The sequence below is a fragment of the Pelophylax lessonae genome (assembly GCF_965119305.1).
Source record: "Pelophylax lessonae genome assembly, chromosome: 5".
Taxonomy (NCBI): domain Eukaryota; kingdom Metazoa; phylum Chordata; class Amphibia; order Anura; family Ranidae; genus Pelophylax; species Pelophylax lessonae.
The window spans coordinates 541,228,308-541,251,575 of record NC_138772.1 but is presented as its reverse complement, the minus strand read 5'-3'; the positions used below and the strand labels follow the sequence as shown (position 1 = coordinate 541,251,575).

The window sequence follows — 23,268 nt, the reverse complement described above, 5'->3', positions numbered from 1 at the left end:
GGAATCGAGTGTGGAGATCCGCCCGCTTGTGTAAACAGAGCGGGCGGATCTCCTAAGTGACAGGGAGTGACAGATTGCAGGGTTCAGCATAGCTGAACATGCGATCTGTCCTTGTGTCACTCAGTCACCTCCCCCCACACACGTTAGTAAGCACCAGGCATACATTAACCCCTCCCTCTCCAATAAAGTTAACCCCTTCCCTGCCAGTGTCATTTTTTCAGTAACATTGCATATTTATAGCACTGATTACGGTAGTAATGTCACTGGTACCCCCAAAAGTGTCAAAAATGTCAGTCAAGGGTCCGATCTGTCCTTCGCAATGTCGCAGTTCCGCAAAAAAAATCGCAGATCGCCGCCATTACTCGTTAAAAAAAAAAAATGACAGAGATCTTTCCCTTAGTAAACGCAATAACTTTTGCGCAAACCAATCAAAATACGCTTATTGTGATTTTTTTTTTTTTACCAAACATAGGTAGCAGAAAACAAATTGGGCAAAAATTTAAAAAAATTTAGATTTTTACATTTTTTTGGGGGGGGGGGAATTTCATATAAAAAATGTGAAAAATATTGTTATTTTTTCAAAATAAATTTTTTTGTTTATAGCGCAAAAAGTAAAAATCGCACAGGTGATCAAATACCACCAAAAGAAAGCTCTGTTTGTGGGAAAAAAAGGACGTAAATTTAGTTTGGGTATAGTGTTGCACGACCGCGCAATTGTCAGTTAAAGTCGCACAGCGCCGAATCGCAAAAAGTGGCCCAGACGTAAGACAGCAAAATCCTCCGATGGTAAAGTGGTTAAGCTTAATATGATTATAATCAAGCTGACCCGCTCTGGTAATCCGTGTGTGAGCTTTAATGACAGGTCCCCTTGAAATGTCAGACTGTTTTGTATCTATCGAATCTCCTGACATCTAAATTCCTGTAAACAACCCAAGCAGGACAGGGCTATTTTCTGCGCTGATTTGTAAACCCCCCCCCCCCCCCCTGATTGGACGTTACACTACAATTCTCAGACAGAAGCTTTAAACTATCTTTTGTGCTCCTTCTAGCCAAAGACATAATTTATGATCTGTGCACGTAGCCAAGTCATCGCTCTCTCTCTCTCCTCCAGTTCTTCCTGTGCAATAGAGAAGAGAGAGGAGAAGAAAAAAAAAAAAAAAAACCTTGCTTGTGCAATGCTAAAAAGATTCAGTAATTGGCCCCACTTCCACTCCGGCGGCTGCAGCCAAGCCGCGCACACAAGAGCTTTCCTCTCGCAGGAAACTGGAATTAATGCATCGCCTCGTCTCCTGTTTACTCTCAAGACACTTCCCCGGGAATCTGCGCAGAGAATTCTTAACAACATGCAAGTGTTCAAGTGCTGCGTGGGCCGGATGGTAGGATTTTGGGATTTTGTGATCTTTTTCAGAAGCTGGATCTGCCCTCGGCGCTGCGTTCGCTACCTTCTTGCTTAACGGCTTCAGACTTGCAGGAAGGAGGATTGTGCAAACGATTGCTTGGCTTTTTTTTTCCCCCCTGAGAAGGTTGTTTGTTGGAAGTTGTTCCTCGTATGTTTTCCTGCTAGTAACACATCTATTTATTTTTACTTGTTTCCAGAAACCCGATGTCCGGCTCTCCCGGGGCAGCATTGACCATGTGGATGGAAGCATACAGTGTCCGGTAAGCTTCTTTCTCTGGACTAGGAAAACAGGTTTTGTAAGTCTGCGTTTTTCCTGGGGAACAGCTGTTTGCTGTCTGACACTGCTGGGGAGGGAGATGGTTCAAATACCTTTCTGTAAAGAAGCCTGCCGGCTAGAGAGTCCGAAACAGCTGAGAAAGTGTCAGGTACCCCAACAATAGAGCAAGAGGTGGTTTTACAGTGGTTTGCATCCATTGCTATTTTCCCTTGCAAGCTGCACACATGAATCGCAACTAAGGTATAACTTACTGATCCAGCACTGCTTCTTCCTCCACTATTTGACAAGGTGCACACTGTAAGCTTGTATACAGCTTACTTATCCAGCGCTGCTTGCTCCTCCACTAGCTGACAAGAAACACACTGACTGCTTACATACAGCTTACTTATCCAGCACTGCTTCCTCCTCCACTATCTGACAAGAAACACACTGACTGCTTACTTATTCAGCACTGCTTCCTCCTCAACTATCTGACAAGAAACACACTGTCCACTTACTTATCCAGCATTGCTTCCTCCTCCACTATCTGACAAGAAACACCCTGTCCGCTTACATACTGCTTACTTATCCAGCACTTCTTCCTCCTCCACTATCTGACAAGAAACACCCTGTCCGCTTACATACTGCTTACTTGTCCAGCACTGCTTCCTCCTCCACTATCGGACAAGAGACACACTGTCCGCTTACATACTGCTTACTTATCCAGCACTGCTTCCTCCTCCACTATCTGACAAGAAACACCCTGTCCGCTTACATACTGCTTACTTATCCAGCGCTGCTTGCTCCTCCACTATCTGACAAGAAACACACGGACTGCTTACTTATTCAGCACTGCTTCCTCCTCAACTATCTGACAAGAAACACACTGTCCGCTTACATACTGCTTACTTATCCAGCACTAGTTCCTCCTCCACTATCTGACAAGAAACACCCTGTCCGCTTACATAATGCTTACTTATCCAGCGCTGCTTGCTCCTCCACTATCTGACAAGAAACACACTGACTGCTTACTTATCCAGCACTTCTTCCTCCTCCACTATCTGACAAGAAACACCCTGTCCGCTTACATACTGCTTACTTGTCCAGCACTGCTTCCTCCTCCACTATCGGACAAGAGACACACTGTCCGCTTACATACTGCTTACTTATCCAGCACTGCTTCCTCCTCCACTATCTGACAAGAAACACCCTGTCCGCTTACATACTGCTTACTTATCCAGCGCTGCTTGCTCCTCCACTATCTGACAAGAAACACACGGACTGCTTACTTATTCAGCACTGCTTCCTCCTCAACTATCTGACAAGAAACACACTGTCCACTTACATACTGCTTACTTATCCAGCACTGCTTCCTCCTCCACTATCTGACAAGAAACACACTGTCCGCTTACATACTGCTTACTTATCCAGCACTGCTTGCTCCTCCACTAGCTGACAAGAAACGCACTGTCCGCTTACATACTGCTTACTTATCCAGCGCTGCTTCCTCCTCCACTATCTGACAAGAAACACACTGACTTATCCAGCACTGCTTCCTCCTCAACTATCTGAGAAGAAACGCACTGTCCGCTTACATACAGCTTACTTATCCAGCACTGCTTCCTCCTCCACTATCTGACAAGAAACACACTGACTGCTTACTTATCCAGCACTGCTTCCTCCTCAACTATCTGAGAAGAAACGCACTGTCCGCTTACATACTGCTTACTTATCCAGCACTGCTTCCTCCTCCACTATCTGACAAGAAACACCCTGTCCGCTTACATACTGCTTACTTATCCAGCGCTGCTTGCTCCTCCACTATCTGACAAGAAACACACTGACTGCTTACTTATTCAGCACTGCTTCCTCCTCCACTATCTGAGAAGAAACACACCGTCCGCTTACATACAGCTTACTTATCCAGCACTGCTTCCTCCTCCACTATCTGACAAGAAACACACTGTCTGCTTACATACTGCTCACTTATCCAGCACTGCTTTCTCCTCCACTATCTGACAAGAAACACCCTGTCCGCTTACATACTGCTTACTTATCCAGCACTGCTTCCTCCTCAACTATCTGAGAAGAAACACACTGTCCGCTTACATACTGCTTACTTATCCAACACTGCTTCCTCCTCCACTATCTGACAAGAAACACACTGTCCGCTTACATACTGCTTACTTATCCAGCACTGGTTCCTCCTCCACTATCTGACAAGAAACACACTGTCCGCTTACATACTGCTCACTTATCCAGCACTGCTTCCTCCTCAACTATCTGAGAAGAAACGCACTGTCCGCTTACATACTGCTTACTTATCCAGCACTAGTTCCTCCTCCACTATCTGACAAGAAACACCCTGTCCGCTTACATAATGCTTACTTATCCAGCGCTGCTTGCTCCTCCACTATCTGACAAGAAACACACTGACTGCTTACTTATCCAGCACTTCTTCCTCCTCCACTATCTGACAAGAAACACCCTGTCCGCTTACATACTGCTTACTTGTCCAGCACTGCTTCCTCCTCCACTATCGGACAAGAGACACACTGTCCGCTTACATACTGCTTACTTATCCAGCACTGCTTCCTCCTCCACTATCTGACAAGAAACACCCTGTCCGCTTACATACTGCTTACTTATCCAGCGCTGCTTGCTCCTCCACTATCTGACAAGAAACACACGGACTGCTTACTTATTCAGCACTGCTTCCTCCTCAACTATCTGACAAGAAACACACTGTCCACTTACATACTGCTTACTTATCCAGCACTGCTTCCTCCTCCACTATCTGACAAGAAACACACTGTCCGCTTACATACTGCTTACTTATCCAGCACTGCTTGCTCCTCCACTAGCTGACAAGAAACGCACTGTCCGCTTACATACTGCTTACTTATCCAGCGCTGCTTCCTCCTCCACTATCTGACAAGAAACACACTGACTTATCCAGCACTGCTTCCTCCTCAACTATCTGAGAAGAAACGCACTGTCCGCTTACATACAGCTTACTTATCCAGCACTGCTTCCTCCTCCACTATCTGACAAGAAACACACTGACTGCTTACTTATCCAGCACTGCTTCCTCCTCAACTATCTGAGAAGAAACGCACTGTCCGCTTACATACTGCTTACTTATCCAGCACTGCTTCCTCCTCCACTATCTGACAAGAAACACCCTGTCCGCTTACATACTGCTTACTTATCCAGCGCTGCTTGCTCCTCCACTATCTGACAAGAAACACACTGACTGCTTACTTATTCAGCACTGCTTCCTCCTCCACTATCTGAGAAGAAACACACCGTCCGCTTACATACAGCTTACTTATCCAGCACTGCTTCCTCCTCCACTATCTGACAAGAAACACACTGTCTGCTTACATACTGCTCACTTATCCAGCACTGCTTTCTCCTCCACTATCTGACAAGAAACACCCTGTCCGCTTACATACTGCTTACTTATCCAGCACTGCTTCCTCCTCAACTATCTGAGAAGAAACACACTGTCCGCTTACATACTGCTTACTTATCCAACACTGCTTCCTCCTCCACTATCTGACAAGAAACACACTGTCCGCTTACATACTGCTTACTTATCCAGCACTGGTTCCTCCTCCACTATCTGACAAGAAACACCCTGTCCGCTTACATACTGCTTACTTGTCCAGCACTGCTTCCTCCTCCACTATCGGACAAGAGACACACTGTCCGCTTACATACTGCTTACTTATCCAGCGCTGCTTGCTCCTCCACTATCTGACAAGAAACACACTGACTGCTTACTTATTCAGCACTGCTTCCTCCTCCACTATCTGAGAAGAAACACACCGTCCGCTTACATACAGCTTACTTATCCAGCACTGTTTCCTCCTCCACTATCTGACAAGAAACACACTGTCTGCTTACATACTGCTCACTTATCCAGCACTGCTTTCTCCTCCACTATCTGACAAGAAACACCCTGTCCGCTTACATACTGCTTACTTATCCAGCACTGCTTCCTCCTCAACTATCTGAGAAGAAACACACTGTCCGCTTACATACTGCTTACTTATCCAGCACTGCTTCCTCCTCCACTATCTGACAAGAAACACACTGTCCGCTTACATACTGCTTACTTATCCAGCACTGGTTCCTCCTCCACTATCTGACAAGAAACACCCTGTCCGCTTACATACTGCTTACTTGTCCAGCACTGCTTCCTCCTCCACTATCGGACAAGAGACACACTGTCCGCTTACATACTGCTTACTTATCCAGCGCTGCTTCCTCCTCCACTATCTGACAAGAAACACACTGACTGCTTACTTATCCAGCACTGCTTCCTCCTCAACTATCTGAGAAGAAACGCACTGTCCGCTTACATACTGCTTACTTATCCAGCACTGCTTCCTCCTCCACTATCTGACAAGAAACACCCTGTCCGCTTACATACTGCTTACTTATCCAGCGCTGCTTGCTCCTCCACTATCTGACAAGAAACACACTGACTGCTTACTTATTCAGCACTGCTTCCTCCTCCACTATCTGAGAAGAAACACACCGTCCGCTTACATACAGCTTACTTATCCAGCACTGCTTCCTCCTCCACTATCTGACAAGAAACACACTGTCTGCTTACATACTGCTCACTTATCCAGCACTGCTTTCTCCTCCACTATCTGACAAGAAACACCCTGTCCGCTTACATACTGCTCACTTATCTAGCGCTGCTTCCTCCTCCACTATCTGACAAGAAACACACTGTCCGCTTACATACTGCTTACTTATCCAGCACTGCTTCCTCCTCCACTATCTGACAAGAAACACACTGTCCGCTTACATACTGCTTACTTATCCAGCACTGCTTCCTCCTCCACTATCTGACAAGAAACACCCTGTCCGCTTACATACTGCTCACTTATCCAGCACTGCTTCCTCCTCCACTATCTGACAAGAAACACACTGTCTGCTTACATACTGCTCACTTATCCAGCACTGCTTTCTCCTCCACTATCTGACAAGAAACACCCTGTCCGCTTACATACTGCTCACTTATCTAGCGCTGCTTCCTCCTCCACTATCTGACAAGAAACACACTGTCCGCTTACATACTGCTCACTTATCCAGCACTGCTTCCTCCTCCACTATCTGACAAGAAACACACTGTCCGCTTACATACTGCTTACTTATCCAGCACTGCTTCCTCCTCCACTATCTGACAAGAAACACCCTGTCCGCTTACATACTGCTCACTTATCCAGCACTGCTTCCTCCTCCACTATCTGACAAGAAACACCCTGTCCACTTACATACTGCTTACTTATACAGCACTGCTTCCTCCTCCACTAGCAGACAAGGCACACACTGTAAGCTTATATACAGCTTATTGATCCAGCACTGCTTCCTCTTCCACTATCTGACAAACGCACTGTCCGCTTTCATACTGCTTACTTATCCAGCACTGCTTCCTCCTCCACTATCTGACAAGAAACACACTGACTGCTTACCTTTCCAGCACTGCTTGCTCCTCCACTATCTGACAAGAAACACACTGCCCGCTTACATACTGCTCACTTATCTAGCGCTGCTTCCTCCTCCACTATCTGACAAGAAACACCCTGTCCGCTTACATACTGCTTACTTATCCAGCACTGCTTCCTCCTCCACTAGCTGACAAGAAACACACTGTAAGCTTATATACAGCTTATATACAGCTTATTGATCCAGCACTGCTTCCTCTTCCACTATCTGATAAGGCACACACTGTAAGCTTATATTCAGCATACTGATCCAGCACTGCTTCCTCCTCCACTATCTGACAAGAAACACTGTCCGCATATATACTGCTTACTTATCCATCACTGCTTGCTCCTCCACTCTGACCAGGCACGCTTTGCCACCTGATCTACAGCCTACTTATCCAGCACTGCTTCCTTCTGTACTAACTGACAAGAAACACACTGACTGCTTACATACTGATACTAATCTAGCAATACTTCCTCCTCCACTTTCTGAGAAGGCAAACAGCATGACCTGATATACAGCCTACTTATACAGCACTGTTTTTCTTCCTTCTCTACTGTCTGACAAGAAACGCAATGTCAGCTTACATGTTGCTTACTAATCCAGCACTGCTTCCTCCTCCACAGTCCGACAATGCATATGCTGTTACCTTATATCACATTCAGCTTACTCATCCAGCCCTGCTTCCTCTTCCACTATCTGACAAGGCACATGTTACCTTGTACTGTATACAGCTTACTCATCCAACACAGCTTCCTCCTCTACTTTCTGACAATAATCACACTTTTAGTTTACATATTCCTTACTGATCCAGCGCGGTTTCCTCCTCCACTATCTCACAAGGCATACACACTCACTGTAAAAACAGCCTACTGATCCAGTACTGCTTCCTTCTTTACTATTTTACAAGTCACACACACTAAACTTATATACAGCTTACTTCTCCAGCACATATTCCTCCTCTACTGTCAGACAATGCACACACTGTTACCTTATATACAGTTTACCAATCTAGAACTGCTTCCTCCTCCACATGCTGCCAATGCACACAATGTTCCCTTATATACAGCTTACTGATCCAGTACGGCTTCCTCCTCTACTGTCTGACTAGGCAAACGCTGCCGCCTTATATACAAAATACTAATCCAGCACGGTTACCTCCTCCGCTATCAGACAATGCCCACACTGTCACCTTGTATACAGCTTACAGATACAGCACATCCTTCTCCACCATTATGTGGCAAGGCCCACACAGTCCCCTTACATACAGGCTTCAATACCCTTAGACGTTACCAGCACTGACCTGTTCAAATTATCAATTAAAATGTTTAGACCTATAATTAGCTATCACATTGATGTAAATATCCACCCCTTTGCTGTAAACACCAATAACGGTGCTGAAAAATCCCTGGTCGGTGAGCAGTGCTTTGGCATTGGTGGCATGCTTTGTGCCAGGGAATCTTTGGGTATTAACATTCAGAGCCAGACAGTCAGCCAATAGATCTGTGCAGACCACAGACCAGCGCCAACAAATTGGTCACACAGCAGGCCCTGGAGGTTTGTGAATATTCCCATTTTACAGTTAAAGGTAACATTTATGAGAGTGCTACTACTGTCCCATTACTTCGGGGGGGGGGGGGGGGGTAAGGTGTATAGGTTTTTAGGTCCGCTTTATTAACATGCTACCCGATTCCCCATTGTGTCGTATTTATTGCAGAAAAACAAAATATATGCTACAAAACATATTGTGTTGGAATGATTAACTGTCAGGATTCACATCTTTGGCTCACTAAATGGAGATTTAATGACTATCTGCTCTCTCTGTTGACATGTCTGTTTTTCTGTCAGTGATGAGAGTACAGCTTGCAGCATATTTTTCTCATGGTTCTTCGGTGTTGGTGGTTTCTTGGGTGTTGCCTTTGCATTTCCTTTGAACTGTGGCGGTGTCAGCTTCTGGATACTCTTCTAATAATAAACCCATGTACGTAGGAACCTTCCCACCGCACATCTCATTGCTGCATTATCATATGCTTTATGAAGCACACTGAAAGGACTACATACCACATTTACCACAAACACCAGTACCATCTTCAGCCCTCTTCCAACCCAGCCCTGGCGTCCCTTTAATAGGGTCTGATTGGCCACGCTTTCGCCGCCCAACTTATTTGACACGTTTGCGGCAACCGATCGTAGGATATCTAAACTCAAGAACAAAAATGTATTATTTTGCAGCTGTTGTGGCTGCATTTGTTTTCCTCTTTTAAGGTTGAACCTAGATGGACTTGTGTCTCTCTTCAACCTTACTATGTAAGCCAAGTACATTTTCTTCAATTATGTAAAATTCCTGTTGATCTTGCCAATGCAGTGTACTTGTAACTTCCTGTTAGATGAACTAAAACAATGTCATATGCCTTCTAAACTCTCCTCTGTAAACTGCAAATCTCCCTGACTCCCCTGATGTAATGGAAATAAGGAGACTAGCATGTGTTTGTAGTCCAAATCAGATGAGCAGTCTAGGGTGAAAACGTTGCTCCCTCCATGGATACAGTGGATTGAATGTAGCCAGCCTAGGACAGGACATGCTTTTAAAGTGTTACTAAACCCAGGGGCCTGCATTCACTATATCTGGTCTCCCACAGAACCTGGAAATGCTATAGTTTTAGTAAATATAAACTGCTGAATACCTTTCTCATCAGCAGTATATAGCAGTCTTGTGACTTCTAGACTTGTTTCTGGTAAAGCTTGTAGTAGGAGTTTTCATTCTCCCACAATTGTCCTATAAGAATAGAGGACCCCTGACTTTCTGCCTGGACAGTGTTGATTGGCCCTGTGCTGATCACATGCACTTTCCCAAGGAAAAAAAAAACTCTAGCAATATATACGAAATTGAGCATGTGTAGCCTGGCCCTTGGCTCTGTAAATATCAGGAAATATATTGAATTCATTGGAAGAAGAGAAGGATCAGAGAAGCCAGGATCGAACAACCTTTTTACACAATGCAAAGGATTAATCTCTTGGGTTTCACAGTGAGTATAACAAGCATGCTTTACTGCATATCCAGACTGATTTTACAGTTGTGGGTTTAGTAACACTTTAACGCAAGGGTCACACTTATGCAATTGCTGCGGCTCACCTTTGCGTGGGCACAGCAGCTTATTCAAGTGAACAGGCTGCTGTACCTGCTGGAAAACCCAGGAAAAAAGGTCCCTGGGTAAATTGCATGTCAGTTTTGCACTATGCGATTTCTCGCACCCACAATCGCACTGTGTTTAGATGCACAGGAGTGCCATTAAGAATGAATGGCAATTCCGCACGTCTTTAAATGAGCAGTGCTTTTTGGCTGTGGGCGGTTGCGGCAACAGGTGCAATTTCAGCAACCACCCACCCAAATATGAACCAAACTACAGGTGATAAAAGAAAACGAACGCAGCCACCACATCTAAGGGCTGGTAAGCTGCAACATATTACATTTCTTTGGGGTTTGGATATGCTTTAAAAACTGTATTTTGTATTTGCAATACATGCTGTAGCAAATTTTAATTTAATATTACTATATTATTATTATAGGCATGTGTATAGCGTCGTCAATTTATGCCGTGCCTTACTCCCTCCAGTCCCTGTGCTCAAGGAGCTTACAATTTAAGGACAGTATCACGCGTACGTACATACATATAAATACATATACACATTCTAGGGCCAATTAAGCTACCAACATTTCTTTGGAGTGTGGAGAGAAACCAGAGTACCAGAGGAAACCTCCTACAAACACAGGGAGAACATGCAAACTCCATGGAGATAGTATCCTGAATGGGATGTGAACTGGGGATACTTGCTGCAAGGCGGAATTTTATTGTGCCATTGTGTAAATATATAAGCATGACTGTTAGCATCAGCCTAGTGACAGCGGGTATGCAGTTCACACTAGTGGTTGAGGTGCGTTAAAACACCATGGCTGAGCCGCATTTTATCGTTCGTTCATCGACGGACGCATCGCTACATAAATCATAACTAATGGGTTATATTGCCTCCTCAAGGAGTAGGACTAGGCAGGACAAAATACACCTGGCTACACCAATGGGCCATCCTCATCTTGGTATATAACCCCCCTCTCTGCTCTAGGTAATCAGTTCTTATCTGAGTAAAGACCTAGGCTCCCGGCTGGGATCTCTGGTCCTAGTAATTTTCTCTTTCCTTACAACTTTTTTTATTTTTCTCTTTGGAGATCTACAATCAACTGCCAGGCTGGGTGACGGGCTGGATAATCTAGATCCAATGGTCCCCTCAGCCCAGCCAGCGAGAGCATGCAGATTGTAGCTACTCTAGGTCGTCCACAACATAGCCTCACAGACAGAGGCTGGCCCGCATGTTAAACTCCTCGTAGGGTCGCATATGGCCGGACTTGGGTCTGAGTCGCAGCAGTTCCTTGGCCAGCAGCTCCCCTACTTCGGTGGCAAGAAGTTCTATCTGAAGCAGTAGCCACACCCTGGCAGGGTAAGTACAGTCCTCCTTCTGGTGGTTTTCTTTGGGGTGGACGCAAGTTACCTCCAGGTTTGGTCGGACCTGCCTGCAGGTTCCCTCTTCCCATCCTTAAATCCCTCACTGAACTGGGCTTCACCCACTCCTATTCCCCTCTGTCTTGACCTAGAGTCTGGTGGGGGTCCCAGGGCAGAGAATGCAGCAGAGACCCCTGGGGTCTCCCCCCGCTATCCCACTCTGGTCCTGGGATAGTGTGTGTCCCGCCCCGGTAGTCTGGAGGGGTCCCAGTGTAGGAGATCCCTAGGTGCATGCCCTGATATTTTTAGTGTTGGTATAGTGCAGGGGGGTCCCAGTGCAGAGACCGGTGCAGCATGCTTCAGTGTTTGTAGCTTATGGTGGCCATTTTCCCTTAGTCTGGCTGGTTTCCGGTTGGCGGCCATGTTTGTGTAGCCGGATGATGTCACGGGGGCCATTTTCCTTTAGTTTCGGAGATGCTGGAGACAACTGAAGCCTCATGGGGATGCCAAAGCTCCTCCTTTTTTCTCTTCCTTCTTAGTTTCCTCTTCCTGTGCCTGGGACATATGAACAAGGATAGTGTCCATGATGATGCTGAGTCCTTGGGGGTCACTGTTATCTCTCTTCTCTGCTGATAGGTACCCTGAGCTTTGAGGGGATCCTTTAGTGGTGCTAAAATATTGTTTTTGTGCTGCCAGGTCTTCCTTTCTTTATGGAGCCTCAGGGCCACATCTCACCCACTGACCCCCTCATGGAAGGGGCAGGTCCCTCGGAACCCCAGCTTCCCATGGTTGCACTGACGGTGATCCTGCAGTTCTTAGTGTCCCGGGTGGAAGTGGCGTGTGGGCAAAGGCCCATGAGGAAGCGTCCCCTGCCTTCCCCTGCTCAGGCTGTTTCATCTAAATTCTGAGCCTGATGCCGCCGTGGACGCGGCCCGTCCAGGGGGGCTTAATATCACACCCCCTGATCCATCCGATAGTGAGGATGATTCCTCCATGGTCGCAGTAGCGAATGAAAAACTGCTGGTAGACACACTTATCACTGCAGTGTGTGGGACTTTAAAAATAGAGGATGCGGCTGATGTAGCCACGGACATGGCTGTGTCGTTTGGTATGCACAAATCGCATCTTACTCCAAAGGTGTTTCCTTATGTGCCTTATTTTGACAGGTTTTCCTTTATGGAATGGGAACAAGCAAAATTACTCTTTGTGGTCCCCAAACATTTTGCTGTACGTTACACTTTTGAGGAGTCACTTTTAAAAAGTAGACCAGTCCACCAGTAGTGGACCCTCCTGTTTCCAGGATGAATAAAGCAACCACGATCCCAGTAGAGGAATCCTCATCCTTTAAGGACCCAGCTGACAAGAAAGTGGAGGCTTTGGCACGCAGAATGTTTACTATGGCTGGTTCGGCATTGCGGCCGGCCTTTGTATCAGACCCTAACTGAATGGGCCAAACTTTTGCACCAGGGCCTGAGGGGTGAGCAGGTCCCCATTGCTTATGTTGATTTAGTGGACCAGTTTCTCCATGGGCTGCAGTTTGTTTGTGATGCAGCTTTGGATACAGCTCCTGTGCTGTCCAAACTTTCTGTTTCAGCGGTGGGGATTAGGCACGTGCTGTGGCTTAAGAATTGGTAAGCAGACCAAGCCTCTAAGAAAGCTCTCATTGATCTGCCCTTTCAAGGTGATCACTTGTTTGGGGCTACCCTGGATGACATTAAGGGTATCACGGGGGGAGTACTTTCCTGCAGCAGTCAAGGAAAGGGAAGGAGCCTCGCCGCAGGCAGGGGGCCCTCATTCTCAGCCCATAGAAATTTATTTTGTGCTTCTGGGACGGAGAATAAGGAAAATAGATCTTAAATCTTCCCCGGGAGGTTCCAAGTAACCTTGGTCTGATAAGCCTAGAGCTAGCTTCCCTGGACCAGCAGACAGGATTCCTTCAGCATGAAGATCTGCCCTCACCCATTATTGGGGTTTGGGGGGAACATCATCGCTGGTTTTCGGCCCTGTGGACTACTTTGGTGAGCGTCAAGTAGATCCGCTAGATGTTTCTTTTGGGGGTACCCAGAAAGGGGGACAAAGCTTGTCCTTTTCAAGTTTTTTATGTCCTGAGTCTCCTTGTTGCGAATTTAATTCCTGCAAAGGTTCAGGTGATGTCTGAACTACCTAAGGTCCCCCCTATCCCTGTCCAGGGAATTGATTTACCTAGGTCTGATTCTATTTCTGACCAGGGTGGTCCTTCCTCTGCACAGACTTCAGGGACCACAGCCCGTGATTCACTGGCTGCTGTCACAGATAGTTCTCTCTCTCATTTTTCATACAGGTTCTGAGTCTGGAGGTATCCACCTTCAAGACAGTTTTGTTTGCACAGTCTTACATGCAGCTCCTTTAGCAAGTTCGGCTCTGCAGGAGGATACCGACGTTCGTGATGAGGTCACGGGGTCCTCTGACAGACGCCGCGGGTGTCCAAGGGCCACTGTAAGGCCAGTATCATCCTCTGCTAAGGCTTCTTCCGCAGTTCCTGCGAGGAATCAAGAGTGCGGATCTTCCAATCATCCTGGTGGCTGTAAACATCCCTTTGGGGCTTCCTCTCAGAGAAGACCAGTTGTCCCAAGGGCCGATCTACCATCCTGCTTTATATTCGCTGGTTTTAATGGCTTAGCTATTGAAAGCCAGGTACTGAGGGATAGAGGTCTGTCTGGATCAGTGACCCCTACTAATAATGAAGGCGAGGAAGTCCTCTTCCAGCAAGATATACCATCGTACGTGGAAAGCGTACATTTCTTGGTGTGAGTCGATTGGCGCTCATCCTCAATTCTTTTCTGTGGCTCAGATCTTAACCTTTCTTCAATGGGGAGTTGTTCAGAAGTTGGCCTTGAGTACCATCAAGGGCAAGGTGTCTGCATTGGCAATCTTCTTTCAGCGACCCCTAGCCACGCACTCTTTAGTTCGTACCTTCATTCAGGGGGTTCAACATGTGGCTCCACCTTTTGCCGCCATGGGATTTAAATGTAGTACTTTCAGTTCTCCAGAAGCCTCCATTTGAGAATATTCGGGAGATTCCCTTGTCTACGTTATCCCAGAAGGTGACATTCTTGGTGGCTATTACCTCAGCCCGCAGGGTCGCCAATTGGCGGCATTATCCTGTCGCAGTCTCTATTTAGTGGTCCATAGGGTTAAAGTGGTTTTTCGTCCCTGTCCATCATTCCAGCCCAAAGTTGTCTCTGACTTCCATTTGAATGAGGGCTTTGTGTTGCCTTCCTTGTGTCCCAAGCCGGCTCATCCCAAGGAATTTGCCTTGCATACCTTGGATATGATTCGGGTGTATCTGGCAGCTACTAAGTTTTTTCGGAGGTCAGACTCTCGCTTTTTTGTGGTTACCGACAGACCAAGAAAAGAGCTGGCCCGCTTCTTCGGGTACCATCTCCAGATAGATCAGACAGACGGTGACTCGGGCCTATTCCATTAAAGGTCAGGTTCCACCTTTCCCTGTTAGTGCATTCTACTCGGGCGCTAAGTGCTTTTTGGGCCTTCCATCACGCATCTGCGGATGCTTCTTTTGGCCGCAAAGTTTTGCAGGCTTCTGTTTAAGAGGGGCTGTTCCCTCTTGAGGGGTGTTTTTTCTTTAAACCTTTATTTTTCAGATGGGGCTCCTGTGACCCGGTTAAGGCTCCTGTGTCCTGGTTAAGGACTCTTATGTTTAGCCTTGGGTTATTTTCCCCAACCCTCATTTGGACGTCCCAGTAGTTATGATTCATGGAGCGCTGTGTCCGTCGATGAATGAAAGAGAAATGGATTTTACATTAAGTACGAAAATCCAATTTTTATTGCCCCTTTAACTGCAAGAGGCAGCAGCTAGGCATGTACACACATAGCGGCCGGGATGCTTTGCTTCCCAGCAGCGGCGTGAATTATACCCCCTGTCACTTGCACGTGGTTACAGTGCGCTAGCACAGGATTCCTCGCCGCCTGTCAATTGCTCTTTTCAGAGATCAAAGCACATGTGAACAAGCCCTTAATAGTACAAGGAGAAGCTCTTTTCTGGGGTCACACTTGATCACTCAAAAATAATAATCTAGTTATTAAGGGGGGGGGGGATGAATTACCCGCTGGCTTATCTCACTCTAAAGTTGCCCATTCATGTAACAGCCTTGATTGTACAATCTCTTATTTAATATATAGTAAAACCCCCACATTGGATACAAATGAAAGGGATTGTTTAGATATGCCTTCAAAACGGATTGATTTGGTAATTCTCTAACCGTTGGTTGGTAATTCTCTATCTGTTTGCAATGTGTATAGGCAGCTTGTGTTGTAAAAAAAAATATCTTCTAGCAGGTAGGCATTTATGTACACAGACAGCCACACACGTACAAGTGCAGGGATAAAGCAACTTTCTTTAGAAGTTACTTCATCTTAACCTGGCCAATCAAGACGACTGAGCACTCCGGACCCAGAAAAAGACAGGGAGAGGATGGAAGTGACGAGGGGAAGCTCAGACGTTGTATTGATGGAGGGGGGTGGGTGGGGGGCACCTTTCAAGGTAGGTGTGTCATAATGTGTAGATATGCCGTGTATACTGACACAGTATGGCAGAAGCTCCAGGGAAGCTAAAATTTTTACTTCTCCTTCAAGGGTTCCAGCTGTTAGATCTTCCTGCCAGATTTCCTGGTTCTGCACTCCCCAGACACAGAGTCTTATACCCCGTACACACGCATCTATTATTGGCCGGGAATTTTCGGCTAACGTCCCATCTGCCGATTTTCGGCTTGTTAGTATGATGCTTCCGACAACCGACTCCGACTTTTCGGCCGAAAAAAATCTGGTGTGCAGACTATAAAATTTTTGTTGGCCGTCACCACAACGGCCGATTTTCCGTCAGTCAGTACAGATTTCGCCAGACAAAAATCTGATGAGCAAGTCTGGGCATGCTCAGAGAAGAAAAAACACACGGAAAGTAAACCAACACATGACATCACTTCTGAAGTAGATTTTTGTTGGGCGAGAAAAATCGAGTGCAGTCTAGGCACATTCCAACCAACAAAACACCACTCTGGACAAAAGTCGGACGATCGGTCGGCCGATAATCGTTGCGTGTGTAAGAGGCTTTACTCCTTCTGCTGCCTTGTCCCTAATCCAAAGTAAACTCAAAGAAAAATTAAACCTTTCTCTTACGTCCTCCGACAGTCGCAGCCTCTTCATATTCGTCACATATGGGGGTATTAGACTTTGCTCCGAAGGAGTAGCTAGGCAACAGAATATGTTAACATTAAAGCTTTTAACATATCCCACCCTCAAGGGGTGGTCCCCTCAGTCAATACCCTCCTACTTCCTGCAACCATATCTCAGTTTTAATGTCTAGCTTGTCAGGAGTGACTGGCTCTCTCTGTGCTGGGGCTTTGTGCCCCAGACTCTTTCTTCTTTTTTTGATTTTTTGTTTGAGTTTTCTCTCTACCTTTACTTAGCTGTTCTTTTTGTCAGCATTAGTTAGTTCTTCTGATGAAGAGGATCATGCGGGCTGGGTCTCGGGCTGATCCCCCTGGTCGCAGGTCGTGGGTCAGTGGCTTCCCAGCCTGCCATCGAGCGTTCAGCCAGGTAACGCTCCTGGCACAGTGAACGACCCATCCCTGTTCGGTGCAGGGATGATTGGTGAGGTGGCTACCTCACTGGACGCTGTGCGGTTTCTTAACCCCCATTCTGTGCGTCTTGTATGCGACTCTCCCTGCCTCATGTGCAGCGGCTTGTTCGCCTGTGCGGGTCCCCCACGCCACTGTGAGGTAAGTGTATTTATGTGGGGACCTGTCTGTCTGGGGGGGTGTCAGTCTGGGACTGTGTAACCTGCCTCTATTCACACTGTTTGTCTCCCTATCTCTCGGCTGCATGCTGTGGGCTGCAAGGGGGGGGGGGGGGAGCTGTGTGACACTGTGTGTGTCAGCCTTGTCAGTGTGAGAAGCTGTGTGCTGTGGGGCATGTTTTGTGGCATGTTTGGGCATTATACAGCGATCGCTGCGGCGATCTGACATGTTTTTTTATATACAGACATGTGTGCACAGGTCCCTCAGGGACGTTCCGCACTCGTCTCTGCGGACGTGCATGAGATGTCTGGGATTGATGGTCTCGGCCTTCGAGGCGATTCCCTTCGCTCAGTTTCACACGCGGGGTCTCCAAGCGGAGATCCTGTCCATGTGGGACGGGCGACCTCAATCTCTGGATCTTCAAATCTCGTTGAGTCATCGCACCAGAAGAGACCTTCTGTGGTGGCTCCAGTCCCCGATGGTGTCCGGGGGCAAGTCGTTTCGTCCTATCTCGTGGACGGTGATCACCACGGATGCCAGCCTGTCGGCTGGGGTGGTGTTCTGGGCGTTCTGTCCGCCCAGGGAACTTGGTCGGAGGGGGAGTCTTCCCTTCCGATCAACATTCTGGAATTGCGTGCGATAAATCTCTGTCTTCATCGCTGGACGGACCGGCTGCAGGGCTGCCCGGTTCGGGGGCAGACGAACAATGCCACGGCGGTGGCCTACATCAACCACCAAGGGGGCACCAGGAGTGCCCGAGCGGCTCGAGAAGTGGCCGACATTCTGTCTTGGGCCGAGACTCATGTCCCGGCGATAACGGCGGTTCACATTCCGGGGGTGGAGAACTGGCAGGCGGACTATCTGAGTCGCCAGACCCTGGATCAGGGGGAATGGTCTCTCCACCCGGCTGTCTTCCAGATGTTGTGCGCGAAGTGGGGTCTTCCAGATGTGGACCTGTTCGCGTCTCGTCTCAACAACAAGGTGAGAAGGTTCGTGGCAAGGACGCGTGACCCTCGGGCAGACGCGTCGGACGCGTTAGTGGCCCCGTGGCATCAGTACAGACTGATGTACGCGTTTCCACCGATTCAGTTGCTGTCCAGGTTCCTTCGCAGGTTACACTCGGAACGCAGCACGGTGATTCTTGTGGCACCGGACTGGCCTCGCCGGTCCTGGTACGCAGACCTCGTGAATCTGGCGGTCGACGCCCCGTGGCGTCTGCCTCTTCGAGACGATCTCCTGTCTCAAGGACCGATATACCATCCTGCTTTACAGTCTCTGGCTTTGATGGCCTGGCTGTTGAGACCGAGGTCCTGAAGGAGAAGGGTCTCTCCCCAGAGGTCGTTCATACTTTGATCAACGCGAGGAAGTCTTCCTCGGGGAAGGTTTATTACCGTACTTGGAAGGCCTATTTTGCCTGGTGTGAGTCCAGGGGGTTTTCACCCCGCACGTACTCGGTTTCCCGAGTGCTGTCCTTCCTTCAAACGGGTGTCGATCAGCGTTTGGCGCTGGCTACGATAAAGGGTCAGGTGTCTGCGCTGGCCGTTCTGTTTCAACGTCCCGTGGCTTCCAACTCCTTGGTTGGCACTTTTGTTCAGGATGTGCGGCATCTGGTTCCTCCTAGGAGGGATCCTTTGCCCCCGTGGTACTTGAATCTCGTTCTGTCTGTGTTGCAACGTGCTCCTTTTAAATAGATCAGGGAGATCTCGTTGTCTATGTTGTCCAAAAAGGTCGCCTTTTTGGTGGCGATCACTTCGGCTCGCAGAGTGTCGGAGCTGGCAGCTTTGTCCTGCAAGTCTCCGTATCTGGTTGTTCATTTGGATAAGGTGGTCTTGCGACCTAATCCTTCTTTTCTTCCGAAACGAGTTTCGGAATTCCATCTTAATGAGGATATTGTCTTGCCTTCGCTGTGCGCGAAGCCTAAACATCCAAAGGAGGTGAGATTGCATTCTCTGGATGTTGTTCGGGCGATAAGGGTTTACCTTAAATCGAGTCTTTTCGAAAGACGGACTCCTTGTTTGTTCTTCCAGAGGGTCCTCGGAAGGGCATGGCGGCGTCGGCCTCTACCATCGCCAAATGGATCAGGCAGACCATTGAACAGGCCTATGCCTTGCAGGGGAAGGTTCCCCCTGTGCCTGTGAAGGCGCACTCTACTAGATCTCTGAGTACGTCTTGGGCCTGTCGTCATGGGGCTTCTGTAGCCCAGGTGTGTAAGGCGGCGACTTGGTCGACCGTGCACACTTTCACAAAATTCTACAAAGTAGATGTTCAGGCATCGGCGGATGCTTCCTTTGGCCGCAAGGTTCTTAGTGCGGCAATTCCCTAGGGTCCCTTGTTGGGGACCTCTGGCTGTTGGGATAAGTTTTTTATCCCCTGGTTATTTGTCTTTTCCTGGGTTGTTGCTCCTGTTGAGCACTTGTTTTTCCTGTTGCCCAGCTGGTTTCCTTCCTTTGGTAAGGTTCCTTTCTTTGATGCGGAGACTGCGTTGCCTTTTCGGCGTGGATGCGTTTCCCACCCCTCATGTTTGCACTGCTTTGGGACGTCCCCATATGTGACGAATATGAAGAGGCGGCGACTGTCGGAGGACGTAAGAGAAAACGGAATTTTTGTAAAATCTTACCTGTAAAATTCCTTTCTCTGAGTCCTCCGACAGTCGCCGCCCCCGCCCCTCTTTTGGGGTTTGGTTGTATACTCCACTGCTATTCCACTAAAACTGAGATATGGTTGCAGGAAGTAGGAGGGTATTGACTGAGGGGACCACCCCTTGAGGGTGGGATATGTTAAAAGCTTTAATGTTAACATATTCTGTTGCCTAGCTACTCCTTCGGAGCAAAGTCTAATACCCCATATGTGACGAATATGAAGAGGCGGCGACTGTCGGAGGACTCAGAGAAAGGAATTTTACAGGTAAGATTTTACAAAAATTCCGTTTTTTGTTATAGCCATAAAAGAAGACCTAGAGTCCCCCCAACAGATTTAAGATGAGTGGTGGTGTTATCCACCTGAAACTTTTTGTTTTTTTTTGTATGGAGTGGGGGAACGGTTAAAACCCCCGTCTGTTTTTTTTTTTTTTTTTTTTTTTCCTCGCTGTCTGTGTCCCTGGAGATTCCCCTTCACTTCCTGTCTGTGAGATGCAACAGGAAATGATGGAAAATTTTGTGAGGGTGAGGGTAAATGGCTCCAGTCTAATGCCTCGTACACACGCAACGATTATAGGTTGTCGGAAGCATCATACTAACAAGCCGAATATCGGCTGATCGGACGTTGGCCGAAAATTCACGGCCAATTATCGACGCTTGTGTACGGGGCTTAAATTGGCTCTTGTAGGTGTATGAATGTGAGTTCATTAGATTGTAAGCTGCTTGAGGGCAGGGACTGTGAACGTGCAATATACAGTAAAACCTTGGATTGAGAGTAACTTGGTTTGAGAGTTTCGCAAGACCAGCAAAGTCTTTTTTTTTTTTTATAAATTTTGACTTGATAAGCAAGCGATGTCTTGATATACAAGTAGCGTCATGTCTCAACTGAGTATAAAAGAGAAGAGAGGCGCCTCTAAGTGTAGCAATATGGTTACATTTAATAAAGGTTCAACATTTAGCTACTCACATGGTTGATAATTAAAACAGACACATCTAAGTATGCAGGCATCCAGGGTAAAGCTGTCCACATAGACCGTCCTCTCATCCCTTCCATGAAGACAGGCCCATGCAGTGCTGGTAGAGTGAAGAATAGCCCCACTTCTATGGCTAAGTGGGGTTTACCCATGATGCATGTCTTATAAAGTACCCTGGATTTGTTTTGGGATTGCCTGCCTCATATGGACAGCCTACTATGCTAAAGCCTCAGACACACGCGTCGAAAATCGGCAGGGAATTTTCGTCTGACGACCGATCTGCTGATTTTCGGCTTGTTGGTATGATGCTTCCGACAACAGACTCAGACTTTTCGGCCGAAAATAATCTGGTGTGCAGGCTATAAAATTTTTGTCCGCCGTGAAAACATGGCCGATTTTCGTGCAGTCAGTACAGATTTCGACAGGGAAAAATCAAATGAGCAAGTCTGGGCATGCTCAGAGAAGAAATAACACAAAGAAAGCAAACCAACACATGACGTCACTTCTGAAGTAGAATTTTGTCGGTCGAGAAAATTCGTGTGCAGTCTAGGCACATTCCAACAAACAAAACACCACTCTGGACAAAAGACGGACGATCGGTCAGCCGATAATCGTTGCGTGTGTACTAGGCTTTAGGCTGACTTCTCATCGCTACAGAATGTGGGAATGATGTCTCCACAATATGAATATACTGAGCTGTATGCTAGCTACTGGTATCCAAAGAATAAATGGAATGTTATAGTGGGTTCATATCAGTGTAGCTATTCCACTCTGGAGCTGCTTCCATCTATTGGCCTCTGGTGTCTGGCTTTCAGCGCATGTGGTCGGTCTGGTCTTTGATGCAGTGGGAAATATCTCTCTCTTACCCTGAGGAAGCCTTGCTGCGAAACGCGTCGGCTTGCTGGGGACCCCTAGACCGTGCAATTATAGAAACCACTACCATCTATTGATACAGTAGTATCGGCACTCCCAAGTGGGAGCATATTTCTACACATGCGTTTTTTCTTGTGTGTTCTTTTTATTATATATATCTATGTGATTTTATCCTTTCTGATTTAATAAACATTTATTTTATGCAACCATTGAGTTGTGATCCTCCCCTTCCCACTGGCCTTTTTCAAAGGCCCATCTTTCTTTCTCTTTTTTTGATACAAGTATGTGATTAGGGGTATGGGCCATCTATCGAGGTACATTTTTGTTTCATCCCTTCCATGCTGCACTCCACGAGCGCCTCAAGCCTCGCTTTCAGATTGCTCTACCCGGTCACAATTGCAGACTGACTGTGGTGAGAACTGGCGGTAAGGAGGACAGTCTATGTGGACAGCTCTACCCTGGATGCCTGCATACTTAGATGTGCCTCTTTTAATCCTCAGCCATACGAGTTGCTAAATGTTGAACATTTATTAACCACTTAAGGACCGGAAGGTTTTACCCTCTTAATAACAGGCTATTTTTTGCAATACGGCTCTGCGTTACTTAACCTGACAATTGCGTGGTTGTGCGACACTGTACCCATATAAGATTGATGTCCTTTTTTTCCCCACAAATAGAGCTTTCTTTTGGTGGTATTTGATCACCTCTGCCGTTTTTTAATTTTTTGCTCTATAAACAAAAGGGCGACAATTTAAAAAAAATAAAAAATTACATTCTGCTATAAAACATTCCCAATAAAACAAAAATTTAAAAAAATCAACATTTTTTCATCAATTTAGGCCAGTATGTATTCTGCCACATATTTTTGGTAAAAAAAATGTTTACAGCGGCAGACCGCCATTCTGTCTCCATGGGGCAAAATCACAAGTGCCCAGCGGACCCGCTGATTGGCTCCCCCTCTGGCCAATCAGCACGTGTGCACGCCTCCGGCGGCGCTCACGTGCCCCCCACTATCTGCTTCACGAATCGATGAACAGGTACGCTGTTTCGCGTAACAGAGCCGACTTGCTGCAGTAAAACTATGGCAGCTGGTCAGCAAGTGGTTAAATGTAAACATATTGCTACACTTAGAGGCGCCTCTCTTCTCTTTTATACTCTGTAGCTCCTGCTGGATTTTGCTTCTAATCCTCTTGTGGAGGCGGCCATTTGTGGATGGACCTTTTATGGTTACACAACCTATCACATTGCTATAATCTTTTTATATGGACTATAAACTGAAGGATTTATGAATAAATGATTGTGGAAGGAATCATCTGAGTTTCCATTATTTCTTA

The 23,268-nt window shown here is 46.9% G+C and overlaps 1 protein-coding gene across 7 annotated transcripts in view; it reads left to right on the top strand.

Moving 5' to 3' along the window:
* Positions 1-23,268, top strand: part of PTK2 (protein tyrosine kinase 2) — a gene marked incomplete at its 3' end in the record, with an annotated part of 628,214 nt that overhangs the window by 565,148 nt on the left and 39,798 nt on the right. For all 7 annotated transcript variants that reach the window (XM_082257401.1, XM_082257399.1, XM_082257400.1 and 4 more), the window contains one exon: positions 1,597-1,659. In XM_082257401.1, coding sequence (XP_082113527.1) covers positions 1,597-1,659 — 63 coding nt within the window. The remainder of the gene's footprint in view (positions 1-1,596; positions 1,660-23,268) is intronic.